Below are 18,225 nucleotides of genomic sequence, written 5' to 3'. Positions count from 1 at the left end.
GCAGGAGAAGAAGTTTGACACTAACAGACATAATTAGCAAACATGACAAATCTGAACTGTTCAATCTCCTGCTTTCTGGAAACTCCAGGATCTATCGCAGAGTTAACCAGTTCATTGCTGATTCTTCATTCAGTGAAGGAATGAAACCTGTAGAGGAGAGTGTGAGTGATGCCAGATGGAGGCCAGTGTGGAGAAGGACAGAGGGTCAAAGGTCACACTGAGATCAGATGGCAGGAAGATCAATGGGAACCAGACTGGAATTGTTCATGGAGGTTATTGAGTTACATTTGAAGTTCAGAGACGACTCTCTGATTAGTTTGGAGATAAATTAGAGATGTGGTTAAGATTATTTTAATTGTTGGGATCTTTAGTTTCTACAGTATTTCCAGTAATGGCAGCATTTTAAAAAGGTCAGTTCCAGAGGAAAGTAAGGAGTGAATGATGACAGCAATGAAGAACCTGGAGGTTGGAAGTTGGGATGGTGGGATTGGATCAAGTATGTCAGCAGAGGATTTACACTCATGGATGATGCCAGACAGATTGGAGATGAAAATGGCTGATAAAGAAGATTTTCACCCTACAATCACTGATTCATCCATTCACTCACACCCTGTTGGTGTGAGCTATTGAATAGTAGCCACAGCTGCTCTGGAAGCCTGTCAGAGGACTCAAACCAGCAACCCATTGATTACTGGATGAACTCGCTCCACCATTTAAACCATGGAGATGAAGAAGGGAGGCGACTGTTACAGAAACAAGTGATGTTCTCACTCTGTGTAACACGGTCAGGAAAAGACTATCAGCTGCTTTCTGCAGAGCTTTGCTGTTGGTTTCTCTTAAAGTCCAAATCAATCACTAGCAACTGACTTTTCTAATTTTAACTTTGACCAGCGAATGTATGAGCAGGTGTTTGTCTCTGTGATGGATCGCCTCCCATTTATGATCAAACAGAAAATGCAAACACATCCTCCCCATTTGCAACAGAAATCTCCTCACTGGCTGAACCTTCTCAAACTGGTTCCTAAACTGGAAGGATCACCAAAAAGCTGGATCTTAAACAATCAGAGTCGCTGAAACCTGATCACCAGAACCAGTCTCAGATGTTTCTGGTTCGCTGCAGCACCGACTCACTAACTTCAGCTGGTTTCTCAGTCAGAAATCTCCTCACTGGCTGAACCTTCAGCAACAACCAGTTTCTCTCTGGCTCCTCCCACCACTGCTGAGCTCAGCCAATGAGAAGGCTCGTCTGCAGAGCTAAAAGCAGCTTGATGATGACGATGAAGGTCTGTTAGTCTTCCTTGCTGCAGTGGATCATCTCTGTTGATCTCATGTCTGACCTGAACTCCTGGAACATGTTGCTTCACCTCCTGCTCTTCTCTCTCTGCATCGGTGAGTATCAGAACCGAGAGAAGCTCTGATCTTCTCTCTGGATCTCACTGCGACCACATGTGGATGGAAGAGCCTCTGAGTCTCCTGACGCCTGAATCTGCTGCAGACTGACTGACATGAACCATCATTTTACAGCCATGGGCTCCATGAACACCGTCACACAGGAGCAGAGGGAACACGCCGCTTCAGAGGGAAAACCCACCAGTTTGAGCTGCGACTATACTGGTTCCATCTATAATGTCCAGTGGTATCGACAGCGGCAGAGATCCAGACCAGAGTTCCTGCTCTCCATCACAGAGTCGGGATCGATCCATCCAACTCGCTCCAATTTCTCCGCTCACATCGATAAAACTCAGAAACAAGCAAATCTGCTGATCTCCTCTGCTGCAGTGACAGACTCTGCTGTGTACTACTGCGCCGTGTCGCCCACAGTGACAGGAAACACCGGAACCCTGTACAAAAACCTGCAGTACTGCACAGCAGCCACTAGAGGGCCTCACTCCCTGTTAATCCACAAAAACCTGCAGTACTGCACAGCAGCCACTAGAGGGCCTCACTCCCTGTTAATCCACAAAAACCTGCAGTACTGCACAGCAGCCACTAGAGGGCCTCACTCCCTGATAATCCACTGGTTGTTGAGTCTTTGGACTGAAGACAAAGTCATGAAGCAGGAAAGATAGGACAGCTGCTGCTGTGGAGGCAGAAAACTGTGATAATTCTGTAATTATGTTTCATTTTGTTGACATAAATATTAGTTATTAGTTCAGGTTACCATTTCTTCAAACGGACTGAGGTTTGATCCATCAAGCAGGATGATGAATGTAGAGCGAAATCCTCTGGTTCTCTGGACCTGATAAAGCGTTATCGAAGTTTAGCTCCACCTGCTGGTAAGAAGTTTGTCTTAAACAGAGAATGACCCGGTAGCTTTTATCTTTGAGTCTTTCTGAAATTAATCACCAGATGTAGTTTGGCTGTGATTGGTTGATACATGAATCCAAATAAAACATACAAGAACTATATCCACAGTGATATACAGATTATTTAAAATTGAGTCATGATGAAATGATGCAAAGTTGAATTTACAGCATCAGCATGCAGAGCCTGCTGCAAGGAGGATTTCTCCCCTTTCGTGAGGAGCTCTTCTCAGTGTGATCTGTAAATCAGCTTTTTTGATTGAATTAAAATTGTGAAAAAAATCTTTATTTTTAAATTTTAGAAAGTCTATTTTCTCAGATAACATCACTGGGTGATGAAATGGGCCCTGATCAAATGCTGCAGTCGTTTTCTCCACAGAAATACAGTCTGACAAGAAAACCTGTTCATATGAACTCTTTAAACTCTGTCTTTACGTTTATACATATTGCTTCCTCTGCAATGCTAAGAAATACAAATACAATGTAACTGGGTTAGGATATACTTATTTCCATACTTATTGAGGAAATTGAGGCTCATTGAGGAAAACCGGTGAGAGAGAGAGGAGGAGCCACACTGGAAAGTTTCAGTTCCAGTTTCCAGAAATGAAAGTAAAATGAGTGAAGAACAGCAGAGCTGCAGTCGAGACTAATTTCTCTGTCTGTGTTCATTTCTTCCTTCTCAGTAACTGCCCCAGACAGCGGTGAGTACAGATGATAATATTCACTGTTTCAATCAGCAGCAATCTGGGAATAATCTTCTCATTGCTTTCAGAAACTCAGATTTTAATCTAATATTTATTTTCCATGTGTTGTTCTTAACCAACATGTTGGTTTAGGATTTTATTCCAACTAAAAATAAAGAATTATGCCATCAGCAGTTCAAATGTCAGTTTAATTTATCTTCAGCTGATGGAATAAGGAAGTGATGTGAGCGGCTCACAAGAAGAAAAGGTTAAGAGGTCAAGCTAAGGGCTTACTGTGTGGCTGGAGAGGAGCAGTGAGGGTACCTGGAGTACCTGTGCAGGTGTCTAACCTGTTCAATAACATCAGAGAAAGAGAAAACAATGGAGAAGAAGTGAGCTGGTGCCAATTATCAAGAGCAAGGAAGATGCACAGAGTCCTCAGCCAGACTCAGGTTGACATCGGTGAGCAACCGTCGCGTTTCATGTCAAGAAAATGTTCTACAGATGCAATCTTTGCTTTGCACATGTTGATAGAGAAGTCCAGAGAACGTCAGAGGAGCTGCATTGTGTTTTTATAGATCTAGAAATGACAGAATTGCTAGAGAGGAACTGTGGTTCTGCATGAGGAAGTCTGGAGTAGGAGAGAAACATGATGGAGTGGTAAAGGATGTGGATGTGAGACTGTGGTGAGGTGTGCTGTCGGAGGGACAGAGGAGTTCAGAGTGGCAGTGAAACCTCCACTTTGGCTCTGAGCCTTTCCTGTTTGCTGTGGTGATGGACAGGTTGATGAAGGAATCTCCATGGACTGTGATGTTTGCAGATGATGTTGTGATCTGAGGTGAGAGATAGAGAGGAGTGAAGGTGAGATGTATGAAGACAGAACGAGAGGGACTCAGGTGGAGATGAGTCTCTGCTGCGACCCTGACAGGGAAAAGCCAAAAGGAAAAGAAGAAAGCAGATTGAGCTTCAGTTGAAAACAGGAAGACTCCTCCCAGTTTAAAGTTTACAGAAAGACTCTCCCTGTTGGAATAATCACAGTAAATAATTCTGATGAGATAAAATGTTATTTTATGATAAATCAGAGCAAAGTCCAGCGGGAGGCACTGCCACCTGTCCAGGTTCTTACGGACTGTACTTCCTGTTTATGCAAATCATTTTACTGGTACTGACAGACGCCAGTCATAGAAATCATATCAGAGTTATTGCTCCGAGTTTAATTATTAAAAAACAAAAACAAAACAAAAGTCCAAAGACTGTGATTTATAAAAACAGGGAAAAGAAGTCAGACCAGCCTACTAAGAGTCTAAAGAACTAAAATAGTCCACAAATTATTGTCATTTTAGAATCGCCTTTAACAAAATAATTCATTTTCTGGAATTTTCAGAAAGATAATTTCCAGAGAAATCATCTTTCCTCTCTTTTGGCATGATGGCTTAAGGATTGAATCTCTGCTTTTTGCGGATGATGTGGTCCTGTTGGCTTCACCAGGTCGTGACCTACAGCTTCCACTGGGGCAGTAAACAGCCGAGTGGGAAGCGCCCAGGATGAGGATCAGTGCCTCCAGAGCTGAGGCCGTGGTCTGGAGCCGGAAAAGGAAGAGTGCTTCTCCGGGTCGGGGGATGTCCTGCTCCAAGATGAGGAGTTCAAGTATCGCAGGATCTTGTTCATAAATGGGGGAAACATGGAGCGGAAGATTAACCGGCGGATTGGCCTGGCTCTATTTGTCGGTTGATCTACATTACTACCCTGATCTATGATCATGAGCTTTGGGCCATTTCTGAAAGAACAAGGTCACGGATACAAGCGGCTGAAATGCGTTTCCTCTGTCTGGGCTCCCTGAGAGAGAAGCTCAGTCATCTGGGAGGGACTCAGAGTAGAGCTGCTGCTCCTCCACATGGAGAGGAGCCAGTTGAGGGGTACCTGGTTAGGATGGAGGCTCCCTGGTAAAGAGTTTATGTCCCACTAGGAGGAGGCCCAGAGGAAAACCTCAGACACACTGCAGGGACGATGTTTCTCTGCTGGTCTGGGATCGGCTTGAGATTCCCCTGGAAGAGCTGGGAGAGAGAAGTGTGGACCTCTCTGTTACTCCTGCTGAAATCCCCCTTCATGGAACCTGATCAGAACATCTCAGACCTCCCGATCAGATCATCTGCTAATCACTGATCTGTGTCTCCTGTCCTCAGGTTCAGACATGTCTTCTGGCAGCAGCCCGCGGTCTGAGGATCAGTTTCTCTGCTCCATCTGTCTGGATGTGTTCACTGATCCAGTCAGCACACCATGCGGACACAACTTCTGCAAGACCTGCATCACCCAGCACTGGGACGGAGACGGCCCCTACAAATGTCCTCTGTGTAATGAAGGTTTCACCTGCAGACCTCAGCTGAGAGTCAACACCTTCATCAAAGAGATGGTTGATCAGTTCAGACATGAAGCTCAGCAGGGAGCCAGCAGCAGCAGCTCGGAGCAACAAGCTGCTAAACCAGGAGAAGTTCCCTGTGACGTCTGCACTGGACCCAAACTGAAGGCCCTGAAGTCCTGCATGGTGTGTCTGACCTCCTACTGCCAGACTCACCTGGAGCCTCACCTGGCCGCTCCACGTCTGAAGAAACACCAGCTGATGGAGCCCATGGAGAACCTGGAGGACAGGATGTGTCTGCAGCACGATAAACCTCTGGAGCTGTTCTGCAGGACCGACCAGACATGCGTCTGCTCACTCTGCTCTGTTTCAGACCACAAGAACCACCAGCTGGTTCCTCTGGGAGAAGAATCTGAAGGAAAGAAGGCAAAGCTGAGGAAGACGGAGGCTGAAGTTCAGGAGACGATCCAGGAGAGACGACTGAAGATCCAGGAGATCAGAGAGTTGCTGAAGATCAGTAGAGATGCTGCAGACAGAGAGAAAGCAGAAGCTGTTCAGGTCTTCACGGCCTGATGGAGTCTGCTGAGAGACGCCTGAAGGAGCTCCTCAAGGAGATCCAAGACAAACAGGAAACTACAGAGAAAGAGGCTGAAGGCTTCATCACAGACCTGGAACAGGAGATCTCTGAGCTGGAGAAGAGGAGCTCTGAGCTGAAGCAGCTCTCACAGGATGAAGATCACCTCCACCTCCTGCAGAGCTTCTCCTATCTGACAGATCCTCCACCTGTCAAGCACTGTGTAGAGGTCAGAGTTCATCCACCATCATATGAGGGCACTGTGGTGAGAGCTGTGGCTCTGGTTGAGGAAGACTTCAGGCAGAAGATTAGCAAGTTGCTAGCAGAAGAGCTGAAGAGGGTCCAGCAGTTTGCAGTGGATGTGACTCTGGATCCTGATGCGGCTCATCCTAACCTCATCCTGTCTGGTGATGGAAAACAGGCCAAACATGGAGATGTGAAGAAGAATCTTCCAGACAATCCACAGAGGTTTTCTCACTGTGTTTCTGTTTTAGGACAGCAGAGTTTCTCCTCAGGCAGATTTTACTTTGAGGTTCAGGTTAAAGGAAAGACTGACTGGGATTTAGGAGTGGTTAGAGAATCTGTTGACAGGAAGGGAACCATCAACCTCAGTCCTCAGAAAGGTTTCTGGACTTTCTGGTTGAGAAATGGATATGAGTACAAAGTTGGTGCTGGACCTTCAGTCCGTCTGCATCTCCATCCTGGTCCAGAGAAGGTGGGGTGTTTGTGGATTATGAGGAGGGTCTGGTCTCCTTCTATGATGTAGATGCTGTAGATGTGATTTACTCCTTTACTGGCTGCTGCTTCAAGGAGAAACTCTACCCGTTCTTCAGTCCTGGTCTTAGTGATGGAGGTAAAAACTCATCTGCCCTGATCATCTGTCCTGTTCATCAGACTCATTGATCTGCTGAATCTTGAGAGGTGAGCTGGAAACATCCTCTGCAGGAATTCAACAGTTCTGATCATTTTCTGCAGCTCGTTCTGATTCTGTGTTTCTGCAGGTTTTATCTTCTCCCTTCAGCTTCTAAAATCACCAGCTCATTATTTCTTCTTGGATTTTTTCATGTAACTATTTGAAAGTGTGTCTGAGTTTGAATCTTCTCTTTGTAATCTCCACTGTGACCTTGATGATGAGATGCTGATAACTGATCGCTGCGTTCAGAAAGTTTAATCTGGAGACTAAAGTGACTTTAGACACTAAACTACTAGTTAGTGTCTTAGTAGATAGAAGAACTGCTTCCTTCTAATGATCATTCTGATGTATAGAAAGAAAACCTTTAAGACTTTATAAGACTAATGTGATCAGAGTTGTAGTTCTAAAAGTTTTGGATCTGAAATAAAACGCCATATAATCCAACTGGAGTTTGTTTCATCTTAATCCTGGAAGTTTGCAGTTTTAGAATCTTTAAAATGCAGATCGAGCAGCAACTCTGGGAAAAAGGTGCCAAATCATTTTGGATCATTGACTTTTCAGTTTGCGTGTCAAATGGACATTCAAGGCTCCAAACACTGTCCAACTCTTGGGACCTAAAGGGGATGCTGGAGCTCCAGTTTACTCAAATGGGCTGACTGGGCAACATCTGCCAGCATTCATTGCTCTGGAAGCCATATTTGTAGATTTGACAATAAAAGCCATTTCTGCAGAGGTAAGGGTTTCTTTTGGAGACGACCTCCAATGAAGACGTCGGTGTGAAACTTGTTCTTTCACGTTTTGGACAGAAAAGGGACATTAAGACCTTGAAAGAATAACTTGATCAACTTTATTGCTGTTTGTGCTTCTGCCGTTTCTCAGTTCCCTAATGGTCCAACGGAGACACCTGGACCACCTGTCCCTCCATGTCCAGCATGTCATGGAAGATCATTTGCAGCGGCGTCTGCATAGTTGACGTTGCATCGCAGCAATCGTCCAGCGGTTGGAGCCATTGGCCTGTTCTCCTGGACATTAGTCCCGACCTGAATGGGAGACGGATCGCCTCAAACAGGACGGGACTTTCTTTGAGTGTCTTGGCAGAAAGAAATCAGTCTGAAAATAGTGATTCCACCAGATATTGTTTCATATGTTGCTGAGTGTATGCCCATCAGGAGTCAGCATGCCAGTGGCCGACTTCCTGAAAACCTGCAGCATCTGTGAGATGGTGCTGTGGGAAAACAACACATTTCACAGTGGCCTTTTATTGCCTTTTATTGCACAACATGTGCAATAATCATGCTGTCTAATCAGCATCTTGATATGCCACACCTGTGAGGTGGGAGGGATTATCTGCAAAGGAGGAGACACATTTGTTGACAATATTTGAGACAAACAGTTATTTTGTGTTTGTGAAAATGTTTTAGTTCAGCTGATGAATAATGGTAGCAAAAACAAAATGTTGCATTTAGATTTGAGAAAAAGAACCATGTGATCAGGAGAAACACATCAGAAGACCAAACGATTCCCACTGTTCAGTGAATTGAAGAAGCCCTGCTGACAGAACTGAAAGTTTGAGGAAGATGTCACCACATCTCTGGGTCACGTTTCCTCTGTCGTCACAATCGTTCTCAACACAGGAAGAATAAAAAGCACCAATTTGTTTTGGCAACATTTTTCACTTCCTTTAGTATTTAACTGTGAAAAACTCACTGCAATCCAGGATGAAGAGTCCAGTTGAGAAGCTGATCACTTCTGCTGACAATATCCAGTAGATCCAGTAGATCCAGTAGAACCAGTTCCTACTGAACATCTGCCCAGCTGATGAAGCCTCGTCTCCTCTCTGCTGGACTCCACCTCTCCTCTCCACCAGAGGGCGCCATGCTCCAGTAGGCGGCGCTCTCCTTGTGCTCTGTGCTCCAGCATTGTGTCAATAAGAAGTGGTGCTGTGAAGAGAACAATAGTCAGACTGAATGTTGAACATCAGCTGCTTTCTCCTGCTGATTTAAACCTTGTTGGACAGATGGAACATTGGCTGTGGATTATTCTGGCTGCTCTTTTCTCTGGTAAGATACAAAGATGTTTCCTCTACATGGAGTCTTTAAAGCTGCTGATTGTTCTCCTTTAATCAATCATCTTTATTGATCCGTCTCTTCCTCTGCATGTTCTGTTCTTCCCAGAGTGTAAAGGAGACTCAGTGAAGCAGACAGGAGGAGAAGTTGCTGCTGCAGCAGGAGAATCACTGACTCTGGGATGTACTTATGACAGCAGTGTGAGTGTCACATTGTTCTGGTACAGGCAAGAAGAGAACAGCTTCCCAAAGTACATGCTGAAGCAGCTGTCATCAACAAAATATAAAGATCCAGAGTTCAACAACAGATTTGATGCTGACTTCAATAAAGAAAAGAAATCCTTTAATCTGACGATCCAGGATTTCCGTCTGTCAGACTCTGCTGTGTACTACTGCGCTCTGCAGCCCACAGTGACAGGAAACACCAGAACCCTGAACAAAAACCTGCAGTACTGCACAGCAGCCACTAGGGGGCCTCACTCCCTGTTAATCCACTAAAACCTGCAGTACTGCACAGCAGCCACTAGAGGGCCTCACTCCCTGTTAATCCACTAAAACCTGCAGTACTGCACAGCGGTAACTAGAGGAATGTTTGAAAGAATATTTAAGCATTTACTTACTAACATACATGTTGATTTTGGCAGTAATTAGTCTTTATGGAAAAAGTATAAATAAATGTGTTACTATATAGCTTATTATATTTAAAACATTCTTAATTAAGAATGTTTTCAAAGTTAATAAACTTTTGATTAATGGTTAAATAATGGTAAATAAGGTTTAGTTATTATGAGTTGCTATTGAATCGTTTTCTGCTGCATCATCTTGGAACCAGTTGCAGACATACATGAAGGAAACATGTACATTTATGACTGTGAACTGTTTCTGTTTTGCTGTCTGAATGTTCAGTAAATTGTGTGCTGCTGCCAGTCTTGGCCAAGATTCTCTTGTAAGAAATATTTTTAATCACTGTGGGACAAATAAATAATGCTAATTATCTTATGATTCATTCCTGACTGCATGCATTATAAATCACATTGGGGAACCTGTGTTCCTCTGTGTGTGAGTTTGGGAGCTCTACATCACACAGCGACCCAGAATAGCAGACGTTCTGGATCAGCTCCACAAACAGCTCAGTCACTAGCAAAGCAAAGCAGCCTCCCAACCCAAAGAAGCAGCCTGAGACGCAGTTTGTCTGTCTTCTTACAGAAATTCCTCTGTGTGATCTGTCCCACTCCAGATCACCGGAGACGTCACATCCTAACCAGACATGGACTCTCAGCCCAGATCACCTCGTGATACAGTGAACTTTGTTCACCTCTCATCTCCTTCATCAGCAGCTATAAGCAAATCCTTTTTCCACAGAAATCTCAGTGGATTTCTGTTTAAGACTGGCTTCACTTCCCACATTTTAAAATCACTCAAGATTTAATTATTCCCAAAACCAATGCAGATTGGAAGCTGAGCTAATGGTGGGGAAAGGGTCTCATCTTACCAGTCAACAAGGTCAAGTCATTTCATGCAATCAGAAGAAAGGACTGACAGTGTCAACTTCACAGGGAGAACAGATGGGGGCGCTGCACACCTCAAAGGACAAAGAGGGCAGATTACCGCCTCACCTGGTGAGCTAAACCAGGTGAGCTAAACCAGGTGAGCTAAACCAGGTGAGCTAAACCAGGTGAGCTAAACCAGGGCTTGATGGAGGCCCCAGGAAACCCTGCGGCTCATGGCCGACGCGACATCTGACCCTATATGTGACCTCAGACATGACCTTCCCTCTGACCCTGCATGTATGAAGCCCCATCACCTCCTCAGCTGATCCTGAAGTGATGTACGTTCTCAGGAATTTGCGGTGCAATAGATTTCTGATGTCTTTCTCATTTTTGGTGGAAATTCCAATTTTAATGCCAAAACTTCTGTCTTTGAGATCATTTTAATGATGCAGAATAAACTTACACCCCTCCTGAGTCTCCTGTTGAGGATTTTGAAGGATGTTCTGAGAAGTTTTAGGTGTTTTGTCTGCTGGGCTCTGAAGCATGGAGGTCAAAGGAATGAATGCTTTACTAACATACATGTTGATTCTGGCAGTAATTCGTCTTTATGGATAAAGTATAAATAAATGTGTTACTATATAGCTTATTATGTTTAAAACATTCTTAATTAAGAATCAACGACTCAATACAATCTGCTGGGTTTACTTGACCTCACTGCTGCCTTTGATACAGTCGACCACGACATTTTAATATCGTGATTACAGCTTATTGTATGTATTGATGACACTGTTCTTAATTGGTTCAGGTCCAACCTGGAGGACAGAACATTTCCAGTAAATATTAGAGACTCTGAATCATCTACTGCTTCAATGTCATATGGTGTACCACAGGGCTCCGTTCTGGGCCCACTGCTTTTCTGTCTTTATTTACTGCCTGTGGGTTCTATCTTCAGCAAACATGGGATTTCATTTCATTGCCAGATTTATTTGCCCCTGAAGCAGAAAGATGTCCAGTCAATCAAACATCTCCTGGCATGTCTAGATGATGTTAAAGCTTGGTTGGCTTTGAACTTTTTACATTTTAACGAAAAGAAAACAGAGGTGATGGTGCTCAGACCCAGTGGCTCCTGTGAGTCCTCCTCTGTTGACCTTTGACCCTTGGAGGTGCATTTTAAACCAGTTATTTTAAACCAGTTTATTTTAAACCTGTTATTACAGATCTTGGTTTTAAGGTGGACAGTGATTTTAAATTGGACAGCCACATTAGAGCCGTGGTTAAGTCCAGTTTTTATCACTTAAGGCGATTGGCATCAGTAAAATCTTTTCTTTCCAGGCAGCATTTTGAAACAGTGATCCATGCTTTTATTTCGACTCGACTGGATTATTGTAACTCTCTATATCTGGGAGTCAGTCAGTCACTGCTCTCACGTCTGCAACTGCTTCAGAATGCGGCTGCAAGACTTTTGACAGGAACTGGAAAGAGAGAGCATGTGACCCTGTCTTGGCTTCACTTCACTGGCTGCCTGTTTATTTTAGGATCCGTTTTAAAATTTCTATGTTTGTTTTGAAATCGCTGCATGATCTTGCCCCGGCTTACCTCACTGAGCTTCTTCACCCTGACATACCTTATGGGTCTCTTGGAGGAACCGAGATCTAGAAGGAAGCTCAGAGGGGACAGAGCTTTCTCTGTCGGGGTCCTAAGTTATGGATGACCTGCAGGTCAGAGGCCCCTTCACTGTCCACTTTTAAAGCTCGTCTTAAAACCCATTTATTTCACTTGGCCTTCAACTCCAGTGAGATCTAGTTTCATATTGTAAGTTTGTTGTTTTAAACTGTATTTGTTTTTATCTATTTTATGTGCAGCACTTTGTTTCAGCTGTGGTTGTATTAAAGTGCTTTATAAATAAAGTTGGTATGGTAGAAAACTTTTAAATATAATTTCAATAGTAAGCTGAACTTGATGCATTGTCAGTTGTCAATGGACTTGATCTGGATGATTCATTTAAACTGACTAGATTTGTCTTCATAAACTGGATATTTTATCTGTGATTTTCTTTTTAAAGTTTTGAATGTACATTGAAACATAATTTGCTTGATGCATTATTTTATTCTCATGTTATTTCTGCTGAGAGGAAAAGGAGGAAGAGGAAGAGGAGGAGCTGATCTGATCCTGATCTCTAAAGAGACTCAAACTTCCTCCTTCAGTTCAGTTCAACTCTCCAACATCAACTCTGCTCATCATGGACTATTATGGTCTGTCTCTGCTCATCGCCTCTCTGCTAACAGGTCACAATGTCTCTGTTTTTCAAAAACACGTTTTCAAAGTTTAATAAATGTGAATTTATTTACAGAAACTGAAACTAACAGGTTTCTCTTCATCTAGGAGTCAGATGCCAACAACTCACCGCGCTTCATAATGAAGAGTTCGCTGTAGAAAAAAGAAAAGCTACTCTGTCCTACACTTACTCCAGCAAAGCTACTGGAAGTGATTATTTCTTCTGGTATCGACAATATCCTGGAAAACCTCCAGAGTTCCTGATTTCTCATTTAGGATCTGGAGCTGAACTCCAGGATCCGGTTCCTGGTTTCTCCTTCAACGTGAATGATGATAAAACCCAGATGGATCTGCTGATCTCCTCTGCTGCAGTGACAGACTCTGCTGTGTACTACTGCGCTCTGCAGCCCACAGTGACAGGAAACACCAGAACCCTGAACAAAAACCTGCAGTACTGCACAGCGGCCACTAGAGGGCCTCACTCCCTGTTAAACTACAAAATTAAGAATTTTTTTTAATCTGATGGACAAATAGAATAAAATAGGAACATGTTTATTATCCCAGGTGTTTATTACACCTGACTGCAGCTTACCAACATGCTGACAATATTTCAGTCGTTCATCATGAGTTAATTCCTGGGAGAACTCAGAGTCTCTCTCTGGACAAATATCGGACAGCCAATATATAAACCATGAGGCTGTTTGTGAACAAGCAGCTGATCACTTTTTAAATGATAACGAAGCTCAGCCATATGCTGAGCTGAGGATGCTGCCTGGACCCAATGAAGAGATGCAGAGACTGTAGCTCTTTGGGAAACTCTCCATTATAGCAGATTATCTCCATTGGATAATCTGCTGTTTTAGCACATGTGGGGGTTTTCAAGGGTGTGTGTGTGTGCGTGTGTGTGTGCTGGTTTATCTATCATTATGAGGACTTAATCTTGTCAAACAACTGACATTGTTGGACATTTATAGCTGTGAGGACATTTTGCCATGTCCCGACAATAAAAACATAATTTTTGAGTTAGGTGTTGGGATTAAGGTGGGAATTAAGTGGCTCAGGGAAATGTCAAGATCATAGAATTGATGGGAGTCAGTACAAGTGAATAAACGTGCACTGAAACAGGAGTGTGTTTGTGTGGGGGTGGAGTTCAACAAAGGCGGTGTTTACTCAGGGCTGCATGTACACTGGAGCCGCTGCTGGCTGTGAAGAGAACAATAGTCAGACTGAATGTTGAACATCAGCTGCTTTCTCCTGCTGATTTAAACCTTGTTGGACAGATGGAACATTGGCTGTGGATTATTCTGGCTGCTCTTTTCTCTGGTAAGATACAAAGATGTTTCCTCTACATGGAGTCTTTAAAGCTGCTGATTGTTCTCCTTTAATCAATCATCTTTATTGATCCGTCTCTTCCTCTGCATGTTCTTCCCAGAGTGTAAAGGAGACTCAGTGAAGCAGACAGGAGGAGAAGTTGCTGCTGCAGCAGGAGAATCACTGACTCTGGGATGTACTTATGAGACCAGTTTTACTCCCACATTGTTCTGGTATAAGCAAGAAGAAAACAGTTTCCCAAAGTACATGCTGAAGCAGCTGTCATCAACAAAAGATAAAGCTTCAGAGTTCAACAATAACAGATTTGATGCTGACCTCAACAGCACCATAAAATCCTTCAACCTGACAATCCAGGATCTCCATCTGTCAGACTCTGCTGTGTACTACTGCGCTCTGCAGCCCACAGTGACAGGAAACACCAGAACCCTGAACAAAAACCTGCAGTACTGCACAGCAGCCACTAGAGGGCCTCACTCCCTGTTAATCCACTAAAACCTGCAGTACTGCACAGCAGCCACTAGAGGGCCTCACTCCCTCTGTTCTTCCTGTTTCGGTGGGATTCAGTCTGAAACAGCGTCATGTTCATTTTAAGAAGCTTGTTCTGTGAAAAAAAAGAAAAAACTGTCAAAATTTATTTCCATAGCAACTTTCAAAATAACAGTTGATCAAAGTGCTTCAGAATTACATGAACAGTCAGAAGATAGCTCACAGAATAAAACAGATTTAAAAAAACTGAAGAATTTATTTTTCAAGAAGTTAAGATCTCTAAAATGTACGTATTTAGCTTCCCATCCTCAGTCAAATCCAGTCAAAAGAGAAAAGTTTATTATGGGACATTTTATATGATTCTCTGCTGGGATCTGAATCAAAATAACCGTAGATTAAAAGAACGTATGACATAAGAGAAAATCTAAACACATTGAATTTAGGTATGAAATAAAAGCTTTACACATTTAAAAATTGCAAGATTGTATAATTATTGCACAAATAGTCAAATAAATGATTTGTTATTACTGTCATAACAGACATGATGACAGTTCATTCAGAGCATTCATACACTGCACAGCCTCACATGTAATAAAGTCCAAGATTGGTGGACCTATGTAAAATTTGCACAATATGCAATAAACCATGTCAGCAAAAGCCAGAGGACACCATAAAAGTTTATATTCCACATTGTTTTGACTGATGGGGTCAAAGACACCCAGTAATAATTTTATAAATCATTTTTATAAAATATGACTATTGCAACTGATGGCATCAGATGAGTAACTGACAAACAATCAGTGATTACACCTGTCTGTTTTACTCCATGTCAGGATTACAAAATGCTGCTGCTTGTTTGTTCTTCGTGGTGTTGAGTTTGATCACCTGTTAGTTCATCGTTCAGAAGAGGAAAGAAAATCAGAGTTCTCATCTCATCTGTCCAAACAGAGCAGGAATACTGCAGAACCTCTAATGGAGAGGTTGATGGAGGAAACGCCCATGATGTTTGTTATAACATCTTTATTACATCAAGTTTGAGACGAGAACAGGAGCAGCTGTGGGGAACCACACAATCTAATCATGTCAGTTTTGTTTTTATGTCTGGTGCTGGTAAATATTATGTGCAGATTGAATTAATTGTGTCTTGTAACTAAATACTAATTAATGGGGTTTTTTCCAGTTAAAGGTAAAAGGTGAAGCTGTAACAATGAACCCAAACAAGCTGAATGGACAACATCAGATGAATCAAACCTTTTCTCCAGTGACATAAACCCACTGATGAAGGTTTTATATTGATCTCATGTGTGAATAACCAAATATAAACAAAACCCATTTAATAAAGAATATTACTTTAGATAAAATATATAGACTAATTATACAGGTGGATATTTCAAAACCTTTTCTTCTTTTATGATTTTTGATTTGCAGTGAAATAAGTCATAAAATTAGAATGTTACATCAGAAGAATAAAAATATTTTTTTGTAGTTGATCAACTACTTCTGAAATGTAGTTTTAGTGAACCATGCTAATGCCAGATCAATTATCAATAATATGATAATTTATTGAATGTAATGTAAATACCTGAATTGATTATCAACTTGTAAACTATTCAAAACCTTTAATTAAACGTCTAAAGGGTCTGATGTCGATCCAGAGCATGACTGATGCTAAATGCACCAAGGCAGCCAAAGTTTTGAAATCAGTGAACATTTTATTTGATTTTGGTTACCTCTGAATTATTTTAAATTATTTGAAAATCCCAGATTAATTGACACAACAATAACTCAAAGATGCAAAACCACAGTGAAAAACAGAGTAAAAGTTGAACCTCAGTGACTCTGCAGGGGATATGAAGCTGATCTGAGCTGAACTGGGGAAGATGGGAGGTCCAGGCTGCTCTGCATCCCTGCTCTGCAGAAGTGAGGCAGAGCAGGGATGTGTTGAATAAAACTTGCCAGTAGGGGGAGTACCACAGGGCTCCTGTCAGCACATGAAGACCGAGCACAGAGCTGCCAGCTCTGTTTCTGCTCTCTCCTCAGACATGCCTCCTCTGTTGTTCTTGGTGCTGCTGGCTGTTGTCAGCCTCGGTAAGAACTCAGCTATCTTCATCTAACATCAGAGCAGATTGCTGTTGAGCTGACACTGATCCTGTTGTTGGTATTTTACAGAATGCAGAGCACAGACCGACAGCGTGCTGCAACCAGAGAGAGACTTGATGGCTACTGAAGGAGGCAACGCAACTCTGCAATGTCTCTATGACACAAGTGGATCCAACCATTACCTCTGGTACAGACTGGAGGGAGGCAGCAGTCCCACATTCATCCTGAGCCGCTTTAAGATTGGCGATGGGAAAACAACGGAGAAGAGATTTTCCTCCAGCCTGGATGCCACTGCTAGATCAGTTCCTCTGACGATCCAGGATCTTCGTCCGTCAGACTCTGCTGTGTACTACTGCGCTGTGCAGCCCACAGTGACAGGAAACACCAGAACCCTGAACAAAAACCTGCAGAACTCCACAGCAGCCACTAGAGGGCCTCACTCCCTGTTTGGTTGAACTCAGTCTGAAGCAGACCTCTGTGTGTTTGGTTCATCAGTTTGAAATGAAAATATGAAAACCAGGAAGTGAGTTTGGTGAATCATTAAAGTAAAAAGACATTTAAAAAGAATTAACAAAAAATAATTTGACTTGAAATCTGATCAACTACTTCTGAAAAATATGACCTTCATATGATAAAATATCATCCATCGTCTTCTATGTAGTCTTTCTGCTGTCGCTTTAATATTGAGGGATGAAAAACAAACCGCTCATCCTTGCCTTCCTTGGCCTTTGGTCAGATGGCCTGTTCAAATCACCTGACTTGAGGGTGTCATGGTGGACAGTCTGGCCCCGACATGGCGGATCAAAGTTCCTGGCCTGAAGGAGCAGAAAAGATTCAGACACAATATTAATCTGCTTTATTGAACAGAAGAGTCAACAGAAGCAAAACTCACATGCCCGATGACAGTCCAGGAAGCCAGGCTCTCCCCGTCACCATCGCCAGCTGCAGGTATTTATTCAGGTTCTGGACTCAGCCGTGCTGTGACGGCCCGTCACAGCACGGCTGGACCCGGTTTGGCTCCATGGACCCTGAACCCGGTTTGGCTCCATGGACCCTAAACCGTCTTCAGGGCCCGTCCATGAAGACCTGCGCCCAGGGATGTCAAAGTCAAAAACACAAAGGGCCAAAACAACTTTTGCTGCAAGCCGAGGACCGGACTGGTTCAATGTTTATTAAAACAGATTGAATTATTGTACATAAACTATTGAAGCAGGACCTGACACAGTGTAAATTATTGAATAATTAAATGAATAAAGCGATATTTTGTAATGGCTTTGTCAGTAACCTCAAGGGAAAACATTTTCAACAGGCAAAAAGCAAAAAATTAAATATGTTTCTTAATATCAAGATAAATACATAAATAAAATGCATTATAAACTGAAAATGCATTATTGTGCTTGTCGTGGAAAAAAATCATTTGTAAGCATTGATGATTAATGAAAATATAACTCACACACGACACTTCAACATTTAGACACAATATTGGCTCCTAATATGTTAGTAATTATAATGTATGAATAACAGCAAAGACAACAGATGGATAATGTTCTTGGTTTGATCTGCTTAAAAACTTTACTAAGTAAAATTAAGGCTTAATGGAAGGACACAAGGAACAAGGAAGAAGAATCTATTGAGCCAAAGTTTGTTGA

General features: G+C 42.7%; 1 protein-coding gene, 1 pseudogene and 1 gene segment (V, D, J or C); 2 read left to right on the top strand and 1 right to left on the bottom strand.

Moving 5' to 3' along the window:
- The window catches only part of LOC129351712 (zinc finger protein 771-like), a 67,666-nt pseudogene extending 62,078 nt beyond the window's left edge, over nt 1-5,588 (bottom strand).
- LOC129351670 (T cell receptor alpha variable 12-3-like) lies at nt 1,319-4,534 on the top strand. The segment is given in 3 exon segments: nt 1,319-1,389; nt 1,525-1,820; nt 4,475-4,534. Coding segments are annotated over 3 exon segments (417 nt in total).
- LOC129351669 (uncharacterized) overlaps nt 5,095-18,225 on the top strand; it is a 38,302-nt gene continuing 25,171 nt past the window's right edge. Inside the window, 5 exon segments of the mRNA XM_055020610.1 lie at nt 5,095-5,907; nt 5,910-6,629; nt 6,632-6,817; nt 16,517-16,564; nt 16,646-16,920. Coding sequence (XP_054876585.1) covers nt 5,178-5,907; nt 5,910-6,629; nt 6,632-6,817; nt 16,517-16,564; nt 16,646-16,920 — 1,959 coding nt within the window. The 5' untranslated portion in view covers nt 5,095-5,177.

This window comes from Poeciliopsis prolifica, unplaced genomic scaffold, assembly GCF_027474105.1.
Source record: "Poeciliopsis prolifica strain line A6 unplaced genomic scaffold, Auburn_PproV2 SCAFFOLD069, whole genome shotgun sequence".
NCBI lineage: Eukaryota > Metazoa > Chordata > Actinopteri > Cyprinodontiformes > Poeciliidae > Poeciliopsis > Poeciliopsis prolifica.
Note: the sequence above shows the minus strand (reverse complement) of the source record. Positions and strands in the feature narration are given on the sequence as shown.